Genomic DNA, 22133 nt, shown 5'->3' with positions numbered 1-22133 from the left:
TTAATACTTGAGATGCCTTATTACTTGAAGGACTTTAAGAATTAGTCTTCTTCGTAAAGAATATTTTAAAAAGCATATGAAAGAGATTCTTTTTGAAATCAATCAGCCAATGTGTGTGAATTTCTTTTGTTCCTTTTTTTAGGTGGCATCCTTAGCTGGACCTGGAGGACAAGTGGAAATAGAACAAAACTTTCTTAATAATAAGTTAAAGACAATCACTGCTTATTTTGGTGACCTAATTAGAAGATCAGCCACTGAAACATAACTGTGAGATTGTAGCAATAAATATCAATGAAGTTTTTGAGATCTTTGTCTATAGTAACAGTGTATATTTTATATAGTAATTTTTGACATGGAGAAAGTAGATGTTCCACCATGCTAAATGTCAGTTGGGTATGTATAATGCATGCGATTGTGTTGTAATTTCTTTTTTTTTTTTAGTTTCTATGTTTTGCTTTCATTGTATTTGTATGTAAAAAAAAAAGTTATCATGCTTTTTTTAATATAAATACCAAGTAAACAAAGACTTGAGTTAGTCTGTTTATTTAAGGCTAAGTGCATAAACATACAATGGTAAAAACAGAATAGTAAGTCTTTACCCCCTCCCCCTATCTTTTATTCATCTAACAATAAATACAGCTTTGGAGGACAGAAAGCAATTGCACTATAGCCTGATAATAGTTTTTCTCCCTGGTTGATGCATTGTTCAATACACCTTCCTTTTTTAACTTATTGTATCCTTTTTTTAAAGCATGTACTTTTTTACTCAGACCTTTTATGTCAGCATACACAGACCTACTTTGTTTTGCTTACAGTCCCATTTTATTCCACCTGAGTATGCCAAAATTTAATCAGTTCCCCACTGACTTTTTGGACTGAGGTTTTTGTTTTTTTTTTTGGCACTTTTCAGTTATTCTGTGCTGTGTGACTAGTATTAGTATGAATATTTCTCTTCATCCTAACCCCCCAAGTTCTGGATATCTCAAGCATTTTAATTTTTAGTATCTCACATCAGAAAAAGTTACCTATTTGCATGTTTTCTTAGTTTTGAATGTGACTTAAGCGTATTTGCATGTGTTTGATCTTTTCTAAATAATGTTTCTCCTTTAAACTTTTTTTATTTTTCATTTGGATTGTCTTTTTCTTATTAATATGTGTAAATTCTGTGTAAATAAAGAGCCTTTAATCTTTAGCCTTTAATCATATTTACATTTTTTCCAGTTTATTTGTTCATCTTAGACTTATTTTGTGATTTTTTAGTATTTTTTACCATACATAAATTTTACATTTTTATAGGATTTAGCTCCTTTTGAAAATTCTTCTATTCTTAGATATAAGTACATTTAACCAAACTTTTTTAGTTCTTGTTTTCATGTCTGACTCCATGTGGAACTTGATTTTAACATCCTTTTGTTCATATAAAGCTATTTCTTGAATTTCCATTGCAACAACAATATGAAATGTATTTTGTAATACAAGATTTTATAATCTTTCTATTAAAATGCTAATGAAAAGAAAAAGTATGTATCACTTAATCATTTATCTAAAAGTTTTATTCAGTCATTTTTACAAGGTAAAAAAGACAAGGATGTAGAACTCTGGCCATAGGGATCTGGGCCTTTATTTTGTAATAACCTTAGCATAGTAAACATTAAGCAAAGTAAGATTTGGACTGGGATGGAACAAAGATAATTGAAGTAAATTGGGGGAATTTCCAGTAATACTGGAAAAAAATCGCCTTTAAATAAAAAAACATTTTGTTGGACTGTGCAGAAGCAATGCTGACTTCTGTCAAATTTTATATAAATTTGCAATATCAAAATCTCACTGTTCTCAAGTTTTATACTTTCCTCCTCATGTACCATGAGCATATGTGTCACCATTTTTTAAAGTAATGGGAGCATTGGTTGTAAATAGTCTTGTGTTTGGACCCTAGAACTGGAGTATGGCTTTTTATACCTACTGGTGGATGGGAGGTGGGATGATAAGAGAAACCAATTACTTTTTAGTTTTTGTCATTTAACCTTTTATGCATACTTTTTTCCACACTACATTTTCATGCTTATATATTGGTACTATATGAATATATTTGTCTTCCTGAACTTTAAATGACTAGAACAGGAAACCTGAGGTTAAAATATTCCTGCCTGTTCATCACACATGACACAATTGATTTATGGACTCACTTATAAATTGTGTTCAAAAAGAACTTTAGAAATGTGCTAGTCTTTTATGCTACTCTTGTGTTGAAATAAATTCTTAGAAAAATCCAAATATGTAAAATGGATAAAAAGTAAAGGCCCTTGTAATTACTTAGAATAGAACAGAAGTGAGGAAGCAAGCAGCCCTGTTGTAGTGAACCTTTTTTCCTTCTTAAGTGGAAAATCTTTTTAAAAGACTTTCTTAATACAAATGAACCTTCATTCAAAATTTAAATATAAATTGAGTAACTAAAAAAAGTCACAGCTCACCATTACCTCATCCCCTGCCTTGAGCCCTTTCCCCCTCCACCTCCCACATTTCCATACCCCTTCCCAAGGACAACAGCTGTGTACACTTTGATATGTTCATACAAGGCAGATCCCTGAGCAATAAAGCTGTGCATACAAATAGGGTAGGACAGAAATATATTTTGACATTTGATTTTGTTTTTTACTTCAATATGTCTTACAAGTTTTTTTCATATAAATACATATACATACACATAACACTTAAAACATCATACAACTGTACAAGAATTTCTTTAACATTACTTAATGATAAACATTAAATTACTCCCAATTTATGCAATTGTAATTAGTACTGCAATGTAATAAATAGGGTAGATTCCAAGAAGTGAAATTTTTAGGTCAAAAGTCATGCTTTTTTTTGGCTTATGTCAAGTATACCCCTCCCCCCCAACTATTTCTTCACTTCAAAAACTGTCTGCTGAAAAAAAATTATTTTTAATTTCATGTCTTGTTTACTAGTGAAATATGAGTGATTTTTCATACACTTGCTACTCAAATGTATGTTAAGCATTAATTTTTTTCATTGAATGACAAACTAATTGCTCTATCATTTCCTATTTTTAAAAAATAACTTCTCCATTGATTTGAAATCTCATCTTTGTGTTTGTATATATAACTGTTTCTGGAATTTTTTTGTTCCACTAATTTCTTGTCCATTCCTGTGCCCTGCTTTTTAATTACTGTAGTTTCCACTATATGTGTTGATAGCTTCATGTTCCCTCAGGATAGTCTCTCAAGTTTCTTGACCCTTACTAAGCATCTTTTTTTTTTTAGATGAGCTTGAGTTTATCAAGTTGTATTTTACAAACTGTCTTGGAATTTTAAACTTGCAGTTTAAGGAGAGTAATCTATTTACATCAGTGAGTCTATCCAAAGACTTGATGTGTCTCCCATTCTGAACTTTTATGCCTTTCAGTGAAACTTCATCTTACTAATATTACATACTTTTTACTGAGTTTATTGCTTGGTATTTTGCACTTTTTGTTTAATGTCGAATAAGATCTTTTCATTAAATTTTCTAATAGGAATATTGTCTGTATGTAACAATGCTTTTTTGTCTTATATCCAGTCACCTGTTAAACTTTATAGTAGTTTCTTTAATAGGTCTTAAAACAGCTTTTCAGTTGTTTACCTTTTAAATAGTAGTCATGATACTCACAGCCTTTTTTCCCTTTACCAATATGTATGCCTCTTAATCTTTATTATTTTACTATTGATTGGTTAGGCCTGCCAGGAATGTCATGATAGTGGCAATTATTCTTTTTATTTTATAATAAAAATTAGAAGCATTTCTATGAAATGTTATCATAGCTTGCATTAAAATTAAAAACACTACTTGTCTAGTTTCTTGTTCTTAGTTAATCTAATTAAATGCTAAATTACTTTCAGACTAATCAACTTAGACTTTCAAACTAATCAACATTATATGAATTCTTATCATTACATCCTGTTTTATTATAATGTATTATACATATATATAATGTATTATCTTAATTCATTGTTTATATAATGAATTATCTTAATTCATTGTTGGATTTCACTAGGTAATTTCACTAGGATTTCACTTAACTAATTTTGGTATCTATAAAACTGTACTGACAAAATACTTTAGAAAGTATTCAATTTGTTTTCTGTGTCCTAAATAACAGTTACAATATCTATTCAATGAACCTTTGATAGACCTCCAGGAAAATTGACCTGAAAACTTTTTAGCAAGACATTTTGACTAGCATTTTTCAAATGATCATTTTATTCAGGCTTTTTAAAAAAAAGATTGATTTATTTATGCATACAGAACTGGAGTACAGGCCAGAGGTGCAGGGGCAGTGAGAGGATTCACAAGAGACAGAGTGGGGAGCAGAACAGGCAGAACTGGCGAAGAATACTGCTGAGGGGAGCATTGGGTGGGTCAGGAGAGGTCTGCCCATGGCTTTAACTTCTTAGTGCTGTGCTTTAACCAGGGAGGGCCTATTCCAGGCTTTTTAATAATGCCTTCATTTTTCTTTTAGTAATTTATAACTTCTTGGAAAAAAATCTCCATTTATATTTTGGTTTATTGAAAGAAAATTAGTACATTATCAACATTTGCTTCCATCCTTTGACTGACTTTTTCAAAAAGTTGAAAAGCTAACAGAATTTGCATACAGTTGATTCATCTCTCCAGATGTTCCTAACCTACCTCAAACTACTCAGAAATAGACCCAACACAATTCTAGTGATAATAGCAGAGGGATGTAAGAGTCCACATGGAATTTATTCCAGATTCTTACCTGCAAGGGTCAAAGCCTAAGCAGACAGTGGCAGGTCTTCAGCCAGCCAAGTGCTTCCCCAGCTTGAGGCATTTTTCTGCTACAATCATAACACCTTTATCAGTATGTACTGACAGTTACTTAATTGTTTAACTCAGTTAATTTTTTTAAAGACTTAAAATTTATTTGGAAAGGGACCTCCCTGGTGGTGCAGCAGGGGGGGGGAAATTTAAATACTATAAATGCCATAAGTGAAAAAAATAACTCTTTCACATGTGTATATTAATATTAAAAATGTCCTTGCACTGAAATGGCTGCTGCTTGCAGTGCTGTGCTTTGCTTTAACCAGCTGCACACCACGGAGTGCCCTGGTTAATCATCTTACTCTTGATTATCCCTGATGCTGCCCCAGTTTAGGTTACCTCATCTGTAGCATCAGATGCTGCAACTGGCCTCCTTAGTTATTCGTAACTCCAGAGCTATTCCCCATCAATTTATCTCCCAACTCCACAGTCATACAAAAGCACTGATTCTAAATCTGATTTCTCCAACATAAAAGTCCTCAGTGGTCTGAATAAAAGTGTGAGCCCTACTCCTGAATTCTCCCTCACATCACCCTCATGATCTCTAGCCCACATGTGTTCCACTACCCTACAAGGCCAACACAAATCTGATATACTAGCATACCATTCACCCTCCACTCCACATCCTATAATCTAACCCTGATGCTATTGCTCTCAATTCTGGCTTCTTTTTTTTTTTTTTTTTTTTTGCATAGGCTGTTCTCTCAACTGAAATGTTCCCCCAGCACACTACTTAACCTTACACCAATCATCATGAGGCATCCCTTTTTAGGAGGCCTTTGTCACGCCTTGCCTCTTCCAACCCTCCCCTAAACTCCTGTGACTTCCTCCCTTACCTACACACCCTTCTGAATGAACTGTGACAGGACCATTCTTTGAGTAGAAGCATAAAGCAGAAAACCTCTACTACAATTGAAACCCTTTATTAGTCACAGCCTTTCATATCATCAGCTAAAATATTTATGTCTTCATTGTGCTTTATACTTTTCTGGAAAGGTGTAAGAATGCTTACAAATTACTCCATTTTAAACAAAGCAAGCATTTGTAAAGTTATATAATGTTTCAGTTTAGGGAACAGGTTAACCCACAGTCACATGATTATTTAGTTTCAAAATCAAGAACAACACACAATTCTCAAATCTCTGCCTTCTGCCCTGAGCACTTAGCACTTCCTCTCTCTACTCCTGCTCATTTATCCATTGAATTCTCCTTTTTGCTTATGAGAAATGTCGGGGACCGAGACCAGGACTTTGCCTCCTATGCACAAAACAACACTTGAGCGGAACATAGGGTAAACATCCCGGTTGAGAATGCAGCACACCCAAATCCCTTCTCCCACTCCATTCTCCCTCAGAACTCAGCAAGTTCCTGCGCCTGAAAAAGGTTTTATCTCTGGCTCCCATAAGTGTCCACTCCCTTAAGACGATTACGGATCCCTCCCCTCAAACCCATTGGCCTTTAAGACATTAAACCATCAAGACCACCCCCCACCGGCACTAACTGCACCGCCCTCTTTGTATACATATATATATAGCTGTAGACACAATAAAGCGCTCTCTCTCTCCTTTCTCCTCTCTCCTCTCTCTCTCCTCTCTCTGCTGCACAATCGATCGACTCTCTGCTTCTCCTTTCGTCGACCCTGGGACCCCAATCGGCCTTGCTGGTCAAGGCCCCTTACAGAGAAAGACAATATCCACCCAGCTAAATACTTATGCCCCAAATGCCCTTTGACTAGCAAGTTTCTACATAAGTATTTATGTAGAAAAATGCACACCCTAATAGGACTCTTAAATGTAATTTACTTTCCCTGTTCTGTTGATGAAAGCTATAATTTAAAAAGTGAGATTTCTGGGCCCTCCTTGGTGGCACAGTGGGTTAAAGCACAGCACTAAGAAGCTAAAGCCAATTCAGCACAATTTTGATTCCCTCCCCCAGCCCCACCCCGGAGGTGATCCATATGGCGCAGCAGCCCACTGCTCCCCTGACCAGCCTACTGCTCCCCTCAGATTCAGTTGGCCTGTTCTGCTCCCCACTCTGTCTCTGGTGAATCCTCTCCCCTCCCCTGCACCTCTGGCCTGTACCGCAGTGCTATATGCAGAAATAAATCTTTTTTTAAAAAAAAGTATTTCCCATCACTATGTGATCAATATTAAGTGACAGTTATAAGCTCACTTGTAGACATTTTCTCCCAGATTATTTTGCTGTTTATATATGAGAGAATTTTAAAGATCAAAATTTTCTAATTACTGCTTTTCAAGTGACTGAAATTTACTTAGACTTTTAAATTTTAATTAAGTCTTTTGTTAAGTTCACTTGGTTTATATCATTATTTGTATTGTGGAGGTATAGGATCTCCCCTTTGGGTACTTTTACTACACATCCACCACCAAAGCACCCACACTCCATCCCCATACTCTTCTGTGCTCCCTCTCCACTTTATTTCTGCCATTTCCCCAGTGCCATCCTCTCTGGTAGTCACAGTTCTGTAATCAACTTTCTAGGTTTGATTTAACATAACTTTATCTAATCCCTTGGTATTTCTATATTCCACACATAAGTAACCCATCCAGTATTTACCTTTCTCTTTCTGACTTATTTCACTTAGCATAATCCCTTCCAGTCCCATCCACATTGCTACAATGGCAAACAACTTTTTGATTACTGAGTAGTATTCCATCATGTATGTATACCACATTCTGACCCACTCAACTGTATTTGGGCACTTAGATGGTTTCCATAGTTTAGCTATTGTAAATAGTGCTGTAATGAATGTAGAAGTATATGTTTCCCTTTGAATGAATGTTTTTGTATTCTTCAGGTAGATACCTAGGAGTGGAATTGCTGGGTTGTATGGCAGATCCAACTTTGTTAAGTACTATATTATATGACTACAATGAGATAAGCTTTTAAAATTTTTCTTTAATATACTTTTTCTTTAATATACTCTAATTTTCTTTAATATACTCTTTAATATACTTCTTTAATATACTCTTAATATACTCTACTAGAAAGTGACCTCCATTGAAGAAATGAACCAGAAGTCATTGAATAAAATCTATAGTCAAAACTAAATGTTTGGCCACTTGGGCAGGGGGGATGGAAATAGCCTGTAAAGCTATCTACATCATCCCAGAGACTATAGCAGCAACAGTATGTTATAGCAATTAATCACTATTTGGTGCTTCCATGATTCAGCATGGACTTTCACATAGCTAGCTATTTCAGGTGATCTGTCCAGTGACTCTAGGAGGATGCATGGAAGCTCTCATCATCCTTTCCACATGAGCAGGCTAAGAGAGTTGTAATGAATCCATGGTCAGACCTGCCCCTACCATTCAAAAGATCCAGGCCAAAAGCACCAGTGAGACCTACATACTGTGTCCTTTTCAGTGTTTTAGTTTTGTTGAAATGCAGTGCCCTCTAGAACATATGGTGGATTGGGGGCTGCAGGGTGGTTCTAACACAGTTACTGGAGCAGAGTCTTCAGGCAATAGTAGGCTGGAGGCAAGGCTTTCAATCAAGTTGGCCCTTGAATGAAGTCAATGGATGAAAAGGGCAAGTTGGACATGGGGGATTTGAATTTTGCTCTGATTTGCTATTCCCTTAATGGCCCTGTGTATTGTACATTAACACAATATACAAGATTTTGTGTTATTTTTCCATGCACTGTGAAAGAGGATATTATTAGTTTTTGCCTGCCAAACAATCATCCCTAAAGGCATTGAATTTTTTTGCCATAGGATTTCGGTAGATGGACCCCAGTGTCTGCTAAGAGTGAGCTCTGAGAAGCCAAGGCCAATTCTATCTGTGTTATCAAAAGGACTAGATCAGAAATACGTACCCAATCTGAGTGACTGCAGTCAGGAAGAAGGTAGAACTTACTGTATATAATTGAAAAGAAACAGACAAAAATCTATAGCACTGGGGTAGACCAGTCATCTTATTGCCACAAATCCCCAGGTTCAGTCATACCTGAAACCAAACTGCTGATAAATTTAACATTAGTAATGCATTCCTCTCAATATCAAAGCCAGTGGGGCCAGACTTTCTGTTTGTTTGTGTTTTTTGAACCTGAAGACAGCCTAACTAAAACAAGTTAAATTCATAGTGTAACCATCAAATCCCTCTCCATAGCTTGTGCCTGTCAACATTAAAAACAGCCATCAGGAGTGGCTTCAATTGCTTCTACTATCATATGAAAAGAATCCAGAAGAAAATTGAGAAAGAATATATTATGTGCTTGATGGAAACTAGAATTCCAGAGGTAATAAAAGTTTATATGCCTGAAATCTATTACAATGTTATAAACCAATAGCACTTCAGTTTTTAAAAATACCCAGAGAGGAAAAAAGAAATGTGTGAGAAAATGAAATGGCCCAGCAAGGCAGAAGGGATTTCTATCTCCGTTTTACTACTATTTTTTTAAACAAGGATGAATTTTCTCTCTTAATGACTTTACATTATTCCTTTCTTAAGTGGTTTATCTTTTTCCTTTGCCATTATTTCCCTGCCCAAAGCCTATACACCTTTCCCACCAGACTCTGGGGGCCTTTTTTCCACATGGAAAAACAAAGATAGTTGGTTTATTTTTAAAAAGAAGAAGGAGAAAAGGGAGTAAGGAAAAAAAATAAAAAGAGTAGAGCGTAAGTAACTCAGTAGAGCATTCTAACTCAGGTACACAATTCTTGGTGCTCAATTTATATGTCTAAATATAAAATATCAAATGATTGCACTCATGTAAGTACCTAAAAGTGTTATATATGTCTTACATGTGGTTAAGAACTAGCTAGTATTAGTCAGTTATTCTTAAACAGAAATGAAACAGTAAAGATCATTATGTGATAAAAGGTCTCAATAAACCAAATACAGAAGGAATGAAACTAAACTTAGTTAACTTTATACGTTACAACCTCACAGTTAACACAATACTCAATGGTGAAAAATTGAAAGCTTTCCCATTAAGGTCAAGAATAAGGCTAGGAGGCTCACTCTCACCACATCTGTTCTACACTGTAATGAAAATCCTAGCAAGAGGAAAGGCAAGAAGAAGAAATAAAAGACATCCAATCAGAAAAGAAAAAGTGAAGGCCTCCCTCGTGGTCTCAACACTATATCTATAAGCAGCCACTAACGCACAAGTTTGAGCCCCAGCCAGAAGGGTGACTCACATGACCCTGCAGACCTCTCCTGTCTCTCCCACTGCCCCTCAGCAGTGGATTTCAGTCAATATGCCTGTTTTGCTCCCCCTCTGTCTCATGAATCCTCTCATCCCCACCTGTACCTCTGGCCTACACCCCAACTCTTATATGCATAAAAAAATAAATCTTTAAAAAAGAAAAAATGAATTGACTATTTGCAAAGATTTGATATTATGTATAGAAAACTCTAGAGACTTCACAAACACAGAACTAGTACATATATTCATTAAAGTTGTAGGATAAAAAATCAGGTGCATTTGTATACACTAATAATAAACTATGAGAAAGACAAATCGACATGACTGAGGCACTTAGACACTTCAGTAGCATAACATGTCTCAGCTGGATGCAGGGTCTGGCTCTAGGCCATAGTGTTCTTTCTCCATGCTGTGCCCACATCCCTCCCAGAGTAACTACCAGTTGTTTTGGGTAGTACTCAGTTTCTCTTCTCTCCACAACTAAGTTGTTCATTTTGTTTTGTTTTACTTTTTATGTACCAGTAAATTTTTCTCCTAACAGAATAAGGCATTTTTCAAAACTTCCTGTAAATAAATCATGAAAAATAAAATAAATCAAGAAAACAACTCCACTAAAATAGCTATCAAAAGATTAAAACACCTAGCAAAAAATATAATTGAGAATGTAAATGACATACACATTGAAATCTATAAGACATCGATGAAAGAAGTAAGATACACAAATAAATGGAAATATATTCCATACCCATAGACTGAAAGAATTATTATTGAAAAATTTCCAGACTACCCAAAGCAACCTAAAACTTTTGATGGTGATGCAATCACCATCAAAATTCAAAATACATTTTTCACAGAAACAGGATAATTCCAACATTTATATAAAACTATAAGAGATTGCAAATAACCAAAGCCATCCTGAAAAAGAAGTACAAAACTGGAGGCATCACACTTCCTGGTTTCATACTATATTTACAGAGCTATAGCAATTAAAACAATATGGTACTGGCATAAAAGTAGTTCAATGGAATAAAATAAGGAGTAAACCCATGCACATATGGTCAATTAATTCATGACAAAAGAACTGGGAATATATAATGGGGAAAGAATAGCCACTTCAATAAACAGTGTTGAAAAAACAACAGCCATATGAAAAAATTAAACTGGATCATTATCTTATACACAAAAGTCAACTAAAAATGGATTAAAGATTTGAACATAAAACGATATGAGATTTGATGATGAATTTGCTACCAAAAGCTTTCTGCACAGCAAAAGAAGGCAATCTATGAAAGTATTTCTAAACCTGATGTCTCATAAACAGTTAATGTCAAATTAGATAAAGAACTCAAATCACTCAATTTAAAACAAACAATATGATTTAAAAATGGGCTAAGGTGAGAAGTGAACTAACCTAAGCGTCCAATGATGGATGATTGGATAAAGAAAATGTGTTACATAAACATAAAGAATTACTACTCAGCAAAAAAAAAAAAAAAAAAAAAACATTTAGGATTCTGCCATTGAGTTTCATATTAAGTGAAATAAATAAGTCAGATGAAGAAGAGAAACATATGATTTCACTTATACATGAAAGGAAAAGAAACAAACTCAGTGAGCAAACAAAACAGAACAGAAACAAACTCTCAAAAGAAGAGAATGGTGGGATAGTGTGGGTAAATTTGGTAAAAGGAAGCAGTTATATGATAAAAGATGGAAACCAAACTTTGGTGGCAAGCATAATGTGGTATGAACAGGTGTTGATTTTTATTATTCTGTGCAACAGAAACCTGTTCATAGTTTATAAACCAATGTTATTTCAATTAATAAGTGTTTTTAAATGGGCAAAGGATCTGAATAGAATTATTTCCAAACAAGATCCAAATGAACATCAGGTACATGAAAGTGTGATCAATGTCACTAATCACCAGGGAAATGTAAATCAAAACCACAATAGATATTACTTATATCTACTAGAACGGCTTATATCAAAAAGTGAAGAAATAACATGTGCTGGTAAAGATGTAGAAAACAGGGCCCTCCCTGGTGGCGCAGCGGGTTAAAGCACAGCACTGAGAATCTAAAGCCGCTTCCGCATGAGTTCGATTCCCGCCTGCCCCGGAGGTGACCACATGGCGTGGCAGACCTCTCCTGACCTGCCCGCTGCTCCCCTCAGCAGTGTACTTCGTCAATCTGCCTGTTCTGCTCCCCGCTCTGTCTCTGGTGAAGCCTCTCGCAGCCCCTGAGCTTCTGGCCTGTACCCCAGTTCTGTATGCACAAATAAATAAATCTTAAAAAAAAAAAAAAAGATGTAGAAAACAGAACCCTTTCTCACTGTTGTTGGAATGTGAATTGGTACAGCCACCATGGCAAGCAATATGTAGTTTTCTCAAAAATTAAAAATAGAACTGTCCAATGATCTAGTAATTCCATTTCTGCATATCACAAATGATATCACAATCTCAAAAAGATAATATGTACCACATATTCATTGTAGCATTATTTATAATAGCTAGGAGGATATGGAAACAACCTAGGTACATATCAATGGATGGACGGATAAAGAAAATATGGTAAATATATACAATGGGATATTATTCAATCATGACAAATAAGGAAATCCTGCTGTTGACAAAAATATGGATGGATCTTGGGAACATTATGCTAAATGAGATAAGACAGACAGATAAGGCAGAGAAAAATACAAGTACTATATGATCTCATTTATATGTAAGATGTAAGAAAACCAAACTCAGATGCAGAGAATATACTGGCAGATGCTAGAGTTGGTGGCAAAATGAGTAAAGGTGAGCAAAATGTGCAAGCTTCCAATTATAAAATAAATAAACCTGAGATATAATCTGTAGCATGTTGATGATGATTCTTAAATACTACATTGCTTATTTGAAAGTTACTAAGACAGTCTAATCTTAAATTTTCTCACAAGAAAAAAACATTTGCATCTATGTGTATAAATTTGTATCACTGTGATGGAACTTATTGTGGTGATCATTTCCTAGTATATACTATATAAAATTATTATTCTTTATACCTAACAGAATGTTATATGTCAATTAAACCTCATTAAAAGAAAAAATGTTTCTCAGTGTGTTAATGAGAAAGAAATCTGCTGGTTTTATTACATAAAACTTAACTTTTTGAGATTTTGTGTAATTTCTTATTTTTGCAAATGAGTAAAAGTCGAATGATGAATATTAGAATTACTATGTCTTGTTGGTTTTAAAGCTAAAATCCTCACCTTCCTGATTACATGACTTCAATCATAAAGAGGTGTCACTATTGACCTTGAAGTCATAAAACAGTAATCTGATCCACTTGGGACAAGTCATCCAGAGTCTCTGACACAATGCTCATTAAAATGGAAATAGCTGGGCCCTCCCAGGTGGCACAGCAGGTTAAAGCACAGTACTAAGACGCTAAAGCCACTTCAGCATGAATTCAAACCCGCATCTGAGGTGACCCAACATGGAGCAGCAGACCTCCCCTGACCAGACTGCTGTTCCCCTCAGCAGTGTACTTCCTCGATCTGCCTGTTCTGCTCCCCATTCTGTGTGTCTGGTGAATCCTCTCACCTCAACTGCACCTCTAGCCTGTACCCCAGTTCTGTATTCATAAATAAATAAATCTTTTTTAAAAAGTATAATAATAACAAAAATAAAATAGCCATTCCAACTTCACATAGTAACTGGGAGGATAAATTAAGAGACAGAGTAGTATAGTGGATCAAGTTCCTCCTATAGTCATTCATACTTATGTTTACAGACCATGTGTAATGCAAGCCTCCTTTGCTTTAACTATAAAATAGAGGTGAGTAGGTCTCACAGGGATGTTGAACTTCAGTCACTTAGTACTGTTCCAGACACTGTTTTACCTCAAAACATTAGATATATTTGAGGTTATAGTTGGTGATGCAGCTGTAGTGTTGTAAAAGTGCTTAAAAAAAAGAAGAAGAAGAAGAAGAAGAAAATTATTGACATTGCTTCTAAATAAATCTCTGCAATTAGGGTCAGAGTCCCATTTGAAAAACTAGGGTTCAACATTAAAAATGGTAAAATGTGCACTCCATGAAATAGCTTCTCCTCTTGGAAACCACTGGCTTCTACTTTCTATAATTAAGCCTGAAGAGTTCCCAGCTATGGTCACCCTGCAGCATGAGCAAGAGCAAATGTGGAAACAGATTTATCTGAATGTGCTTTTTTAGTTTCACTACCAGAAAAGCCTGTTTGGATAGAAAGGGCTCATTTGCTATGCTTTCTGCCTTTGAGTCTGGTTAGCATTGTAAGCAGGTGTTTTTTCATTCAAAACAAGTTGTGTCCTTGTTGAAAACCATCGTGCAACAGACATCCAGTGCAACGGGGGGGGGGCACCAGCTGTCCCAGACTTACTTTGGCCACAATTAGTTCTAGAAATAGTTAAAGTGAGAAAACTACGCCCTGGCTTTTTTATGTGATCTCACTTATCTTGTACCAAAAACCTTTCAGGTTCCTGTAACTAACCAAAGGATGGATAGGGGTCATTACTTGAAATTACTGTTTTTCTAGGCTAGGAATCAATTAATTACAGTCCACAGGTTAAATTTGCCCCACCACCCCTTTCAGATTTAAATGGTTTTCTTATTTATAAATCCAATTTAAAAGCAAAAAGTTATTTTATCTCATGACTCACAAAAGTGAATATTAGAATTTCCATGTCTGTAAATAAAGTTTCATGGATGACAGCCCATTCATTTCTATATTATCTATGGCCATTTCTCAGGTTTCTCATTAGTTGGGAAATCCATTATAATGCAGTTAAACAAAAATAACTGAAATCCTTCACTTTTGTGTAATAAATTCTGATAATTTAATAAATTCTGATTTTTCAGTGATGTTATAAGTCAAAAACAAATTTCTGAATTTATGATATAAATATTTAGAATCTGGACCAAAGGAGAAAACCATAAGGAAAATTAGTGTGTTTAATCTCTGTCCTGTAAACCAAGTGACTAAGTACTCCTTAATCATGACTGCCTGGGAAATAGTATTTCAAAAAGAAAAGAAATAATTGCTCTAGAGTAAACATCAATATCTCACCCCAAATAATATGCAGCTTTAATGCATGCTCCATCAAAACCTTCATGGCATTCCTCAAATAAATGGAACAAACACTAAAATTTGTATGGAACCACAAAAGATGTTGAACATTCAGTATAATCCTGAGAAATAAGAAGAGTGGGGGTGTCATATGCCTCAACTGCAAATTATGTTGCTCATTCCCAATACCACAGAATGTGACTCTATGTGGAGACTGGAACCTTATAGAGGTAAATAAATTAAATGAGGTGACTAGACTGTGCCCTAATCCTTCCTGACCAGTGGGCTTATAAAAAAAAAGATTAGGATGGGTCTATACAGTTACTTAAAGACACAGGGAGAAAATATCCCCTACAAGCCAAGAGGCTATACCTTGGACTTCTAGTCCAACTATGAGAAAATTTTATTTTTGTTTTTGTTTAAAAGTCACCCAGTCTCAGGCCGGCCCTCCCTGGTGGCGCAGCAAATTAAAGCACAGCACTAAGTTTGATCCCTGCCCGGGGTGTGACCCACATGGTGTAGCAGACCTCCCCTGACCTACCTTCAGCAATGTACTTCGTTGATCTGCTTGTTCTGCTTCTCACTCTGTCTCTGGTGAACCCTCTCACACTTTCGCCTCTGGCCTATACCCCAGTTCTGTATGCATAAATAAATAAATCTTAAAAAAAAAAAAAAAAAAAAAAAGGTCACCCAGTCTGTGGTTAATTTTTTTGACAGTCCTAACAAATTAATACAGTAGTAAGTTAATCATGCCATAGGGAGAGAATTCTGTACCAATGTTCCTTTACAATCTGACTTACCATTTAAAAGCTTCTAATGTGCTGCTTTTTCCAACTAGATGTTAGATTCTTTAGGGCATTTTAACTCAAGCTTATTTGAACTATTCAACTCAGTGTCTTTGTAGAACTCATGGGTGTTTAGTGACAATCTAATAACAAAATGTGACTTGATTCTATGAAAAAGAAGAAGTGAGAAAAGAGAGGGGAAAGTTAGTTTGGGGTCCCCACTGACATCTCTATATGAGCGAGTGATTCATTGAGTTAGTAGTTAACCAAAGATTGAAACAGTTCTTTAAGATTATACAAAGTAATTTTCTTGGACCTAATCTCATGTAGTCTTCAGCCAGGGTTGGTGGCGAGAGAAGGGCGCTGTTGGCTACAGTGGGCAGCTGAACTCAGAGCTGCCACCTAACTAAGCTGGCCCCACACAGGCAGAGGAGGACACTGGGACCCCAATCCTCTCCTGGGCATCCACTAAACTCATCTGTGCCCTCCCTGAAGACCAAACTGAAGAGGACCTACACATCTTACATTTCTCAACAAAGGCTTTTGTAAGATTCAGAACCACAGCTGACAGAAGAGTGTGATCACTACAGTGAAAAAGAAAAGGGTATGAATGCTTGTTTTAACCCAGGTAAGGAAATCAAGCTCATATACTAACATTGTGCACTTACTGCAGGTTCCCAAAGGGCTTTTCAGGGCAGTTTTTTCTTTTTCCATTGGTGGTTTCCGGCCACGGTCAAGGTGGCTGTGTACCCAGTTACACTGCTGAAACATTCTCACTTCTCCATTCCCTGGGCTTCCTCCTGGGTCGCCAGCTGGCGGCCAGCTGGCCTCCTCTCTGTAGACCTGGTAAGATGCTCCAGCCTGATGGAGCTGGAGCCAGCTATGGTGTTCTATCTTTGGGGGAGATGAAGGCCCAGGGCCAGGTTCTTCTGGGCCCCTCTATGCAGCCTTTCTTTGAGACTGCAAGTCCTCTTTCCTCTCAGTTACAGATTGGCAGTAGATTGAGAATACATGGAGCAAGAAAAGATATATATGCTAATGGTGGGGATTTCTTTTCTCCCATTAACTATTTGGGCCAAATGAATTAAACTTTGATCTCTGCTGTAGGTTCTGGGTTGGGACCAGAACTCCAGGATCTGCTATCAGGTAACTTGCAAGTATCATAAAACTTCTTCAACTTCTAGCTAAATGCCTCCACAGTTCATGTTTACCATTATTTTTCTAACCTAATCATTCACTACAATATGTTGATCACCTACTAGGTGTATCTGTAATCTGTAAACTAAACTATTTTTAGTTTATCTGAAGTGCACATTTAACCTTTTAATTCATCGGGATCTTACAGTTCCTTGGACATGGTGGTCCTTGGGCACTGGTGAAGGTTGCTGAAGGCACACTCAGGAGCTCTCCAAGCAAGATGCCCATGTGAAGTGTGTGGCTGCCACAGAATACTACACCTTTCCCAACCAGCCCTGCCTCCACGTCTGCATGGATGCAGAACAGTCTATATACAGAAAAGTGGAAAATAGTGTATAATTCGAGTCAATTCTGCTTGCACATATATCTGAAATGTACAGAAATGTACTTTGAAGAAGGGGTGATTGCTCAGTGCATTCTTAGTCTCAAGACCTCAAATGAGTCTAGAGGAATCCAGGGCAGAGCTGGAGAGATAATAAGAGGGGAGATAGTGGCTCCAACTGCCGCTCAGACTCCCTTGCTCAGACTCCCTTCTCGGGAGAAGTCTTTGATGGCTTCAAGGGAGGGGTTGGCGTCAAAGATAAGGGAAGGTTCCAAACATTTCTGAGGCATCTTCCTGCTCCCAGCGAGCTCTTGATTCCTGTTTTCCATCTCAAATTGGAAAACGCTTTCAAAGGGAAACCCCAACTGAGTATCACGGTATCCCGGTCATCCCGACAAGCATCCCATTGTTACTTGCTGAACAAGGCTCTGTTGTCCCCTGTGAATGTGAGTCCTGGAGAGGAGAAAAACCCCTGCAAGCGGCGGGTGGGCGGGGAGCGCCCAGGGAGAGGGGCGGGGCTTGGCCGTGGCTACAAGCCCTGGAGCTGGGGTGCAGGTCCAGGGTGGAGAGGTGGCCACCCCACAGTTTTCCATTTGCAGACTCACAGCCAAGGGCTCTTTGCTGGATTGGAAGGTTTCAGCTTGTTACCACAGTTCTAAATGGATGGTTCTAATGAGGGATCTGATCCCCAGAAGTACTTTTAAAGAACTGTTTACACAGTTCAGTTCGGTTTTTGTTTTTTGTTTTTTGTTTTTCAGACGTCTGGCCTGCAAGGACGACAAAAAAAGATTTTCTTTCTTAAGAGGACTCTATTTTGTCATTGTTTTGTTTTTATGTGTTAAATAACCCAGATCTATTATTAACGGCCGGAGGAATGGCAAAACCATCACCGGTCAGCGTAATGCTTCCTGTATGACGAGTGATGATACTGCAGCGTGTTCATTTCTGAACCATGCTGACGGGCCTTGAAGGCCTCGGCTGCTCCCATCTGCCCGGGCCTGGCAGGGGGTTCTGTCCTAATTGCTATATTGATCTACTCTTCTTTCCAAAGCTTTGCAAACCTTTATTGTGCCATGTGGGGGTGGCAGTCTTGACACGTGGCCTGTGTGTGCATGTGTGTTACAGACAACAGCCTGATATTTCTGATATGGTCTGTGTGTTATCACTTATTTCAGTCCGCCTCCCTCCATCTTCATCTGTTTCCAGGCCCTCTTATCTGAACCTCGGAAAGGCCACCTGCTAGGTTGCTTCACTGACCACAGCCACGGAAACTCTGGAAAAGCTGCCAGGAGATGAGTCAGATAGGGCTGGCCCCTCCTCTTGGTTCCTCTCTGTGATTCTCTCTTCATGCTTAGTGGCTGTCTGCAGGCCGAAGCCTCAAATTATTCTATATTTGCCTTGAACGTTCAAACAAATGAACTTTGGGATTCTACTAGCATAATGCAATAACCTGTCATTTATAAACCCACAGGAAGTGTGATCAAGAAGGAACGACTTAAATAATAACTGTAATCTTAGATACCTACCACAGAGTCTGATGGTGCTAAACTTGTGCTGATGGGCTCAGGTTTTCAGGATCAGTGGGCAACTTGCAATCTGCAGGGCTTCAGAGTCACACTGTCACAGCCCCCACATGTGGACTAGCAGCTTGAAGGACTAGAAATGAACTCGCACCCGATTTCCAAGTCTTAAATCTTCACGTTAATTGTAATGTCTAGTGATCATATGTTGGACATCTGGGGATCACCCAAATACATGATTAAGATTAATTTCATCTTTTTACTTTCTTTAATGTGGCTATTGGAACATGGTGATGTTTTATGCGATTAGCATTATATTTGCATTGGACTTTGCTGCTCAAAGTATGGTCTTATCTTCCTCCTTGCAGGGTCCTTCTCCAGGGGATATGCCTAATTCCTTGCAACCGTCCAGGAAGAAAGTTCTCTGTGTCGGCCACCTCCCCTTGCGCTCCCACTCAAATTTACTCTCCAGACTGAAGCACTCACTTCATTCACAATCAGATACATGGTTGAAATCAGCTCCTTCAGATAGGGATCTCTTCACATTGGAAGAATGGCCTTGTTCCTTGCAGGTCAATTTTATTATTCAATAACCCTTAGCCTCTGTCACCCTATAAACTCTCCCACCCCGACCATAACCCCACATCCTTCTCAGGTCGATTCCACAGAAAATACAGTGTATGGGGCCCTCCCTGGTGGCACAGCAGGTTGGAGCACAGCACTGCGAAACTGGTCATGGCTGCTTCAGTGCGAATTCGATGCTCAGCACTGGAAGTGACCCACATGGCACAGCAGACCTCTCCTGCCTCACCTGCTGCTCTCCTCAGCAGTATAATATTAAAAGAAAGAAAAAAAGAAAGAAAATGCAGTGTATGGGTTGAGTGTTTGTTGTTAAACATTAAAAACCCAATTCTACTGAACGTCTCTGCATCTGCCTCTGCCTGCAAGACAGTCATGGTCGCATGGACAGCCTTCTCTGTCAACAGATGGAGGTGGTGCTTGCCCAACACCATGGGGCTGAGTGGAGGTGAATGCTACTCCCTAGAAGCAGGCATCTCCACTGTCATGTCTAGATTTCTATCTAAGAATTCACATTCCTTTTGTAACAGGGTAGTCCCCAAGAAAAGGGGAAGTTCCAGGTTCCCTGCCCCACCCAGAAGAAGGGTGGAGCTGAGCAGAGAAGGAATCTGAAGAAGAAGGAAGCAGGATGGTGAGCCAGAAGGAGACCTGAGGAAGCCACATGGAGCAGAGACATGTGAAGAAACTGTGCTTGTCTCTTGGACCTGGACTGATTGAAACAGATGTGCGTGAGAGACCCATGGGGAGGTTGACAATGGCAGTGTTGATTTTGATTTTGCTCTTTTCCTCCCAAACTTGTCTGGCCATTTCTGACCCTTTTCTATGGATCCCGGCCAGAAGGTGCTTTAGTCTCATGGCAGGCTTTCAGGCCTTGCTTTGGACCAATCCCTTTTGGGTAGACTTTTACCCAAGAGGGGATGGGTAACTTCAGGCATTTGATTTAGAAATTATATTCTTTGTCTTTCCTGTATTGTATACTCATTGTATTAAAATTCCTTTCCATTAAAACTCTTATGTCTTGTCTTGATGAAGCAGATGGCAGAACCTATTTAGAGCAGGTAGGTTTGGGGGTTCAGGGGTGCTCCTCTCCCTACCCTGTAACATTTTGATGCATGCAGAAGAGGAAATTAACTTTATATTCTTTCAGTGTCTATAAAGAGTAATTGTTTTACTATGACTTGTCCATGACATAAGACTCTTCTTGCCTTGAAGGGGTTTTAGACTTGGTAATTGATGAGAGACAGAGAAATGACGAGATGTTAGAATTTGGCTACCCAATGCTGACTAGCTTCCTTCACTCCAATCTGAAAAACAGATGAAGTGCTGTAACTTTTTATTTCATCTTAGTGGGCTGGTATAAAGACAATCATGGATTTATAAACATGGTTTAGTTATCAGAAAAGGCTGAGGATACTAGATTTCTACTACCCACTGATAGAGCAGTGTGATCAGGGGCATTCCTATGGCAGAAGCACGAGGAAACAGGCAGCAACGCCCAAATACAGATGGCTGCTGATAATTGATGATCTCTTTTCTCAGTGGCCCGAAGTGTTATTTCCGGAACACAGAGCAGAGCAAACCATCTGCTGAGGTTCTGGGAAAGGCTTCAGTTAGTCAGACATGGAATGCACAGCAGATTAGCTAAACTACAGCAAGGCAGTAGAACTTGCCAGAGGCCACCACACACTTCATGCTGATAGCAAGGGAGGGTCAGAACTCTGGGGGGATCATGGAAACTTCTGCGGGACCCTGAGGTGACAGATGTCTACTGGATCTCAGCCAGGCCTCTGCTATCCCTGTGTCTTGGGAACTGGTGTTTTGCCTTGCTGTTTTCAGTCACCAGAGTGCTATAGCTTTTTTCTGAAAAAAAAAAAAAAAAAAAAGTGTTTCAAGGAATAGTCTCTAACAGTAACAGTATACCAGCATGCATGCTCAGTGAAGTTTGGGGGGAGGTATTGGTCAAGGAAAACTGGAAAAGGACATAATACAAAGAAAGTGAACTTATTAATTTTCCAGAGGTTTGAAGAAAGTATGACTTCTCAAACCCTTCACCCAAATGTGAAGTTTTGCTTTACCTTGCTTGAAAGGCCAGGTATCTTGGTAAATCTAACCTGTGCCTTGATGGTGGGCCTGATGGATCTCTGACTCCCCCCCCCACCCCACCCAATACCCCAGCCCTGTCACTGTCCCCATTAAGGGCTCTGAGAGTCATCTCCTGTTTCCACTGTGTCCCTCACACACCAAAAACTTTAGCTCGCACTTCACATGTCCTGCAGAACAAAAGTGATAGATACTTAAGTTTTTACAAACATGTTTATATGCATGTTGAAACAAAATAGCTTCAGTTTAGATTTTACTTTTTTAAAGATTTATTTATTTATGCATACAGAGCTGGGGTACAGGTCAGAGGTGCAGGGGCGGTGAAAGGACTCACCAGAGACAGGCAGACTGATGAAGTACACTGCTGAGGGGAACAGTGCGTGGGTCAGGAGAGGTCTGCCGCGCCATGTGGTGATCTCCGGGGCAGGGGTTGAACTAGCACTAAAATGGCTGGGGCTAGCTTATAGTGCTGAGTCCTAATCCATTGCACTACCAGGGAGAGCCCTGGGGTCATTTTTCTAT

At 38.2% G+C, this 22133-nt stretch overlaps 1 protein-coding gene across 1 annotated transcript in view; it reads left to right on the top strand.

Moving 5' to 3' along the window:
* TGS1 (trimethylguanosine synthase 1) overlaps positions 1-1151 on the top strand; it is a 38609-nt gene extending 37458 nt beyond the window's left edge. Inside the window, exon 13 of the mRNA XM_004679872.2 lies at positions 143-1151. Within this exon, the coding sequence (XP_004679929.1) occupies positions 143-265 (123 nt within the window). The 3' untranslated portion in view covers positions 266-1151. The remainder of the gene's footprint in view (positions 1-142) is intronic.
* The last annotated feature ends 20982 nt before the right edge of the window (positions 1152-22133 follow it).

The sequence above is a fragment of the Condylura cristata genome, unplaced genomic scaffold (genome assembly GCF_000260355.1).
Source record: "Condylura cristata isolate star-nosed mole 26May11 unplaced genomic scaffold, ConCri1.0 scaffold00009, whole genome shotgun sequence".
In the NCBI taxonomy this organism is placed as follows: Eukaryota; Metazoa; Chordata; class Mammalia; order Eulipotyphla; family Talpidae; genus Condylura; species Condylura cristata.
The sequence above is the reverse complement of the archived record's forward strand: the minus strand, read 5'-3'. Positions and strand labels throughout refer to the sequence as shown.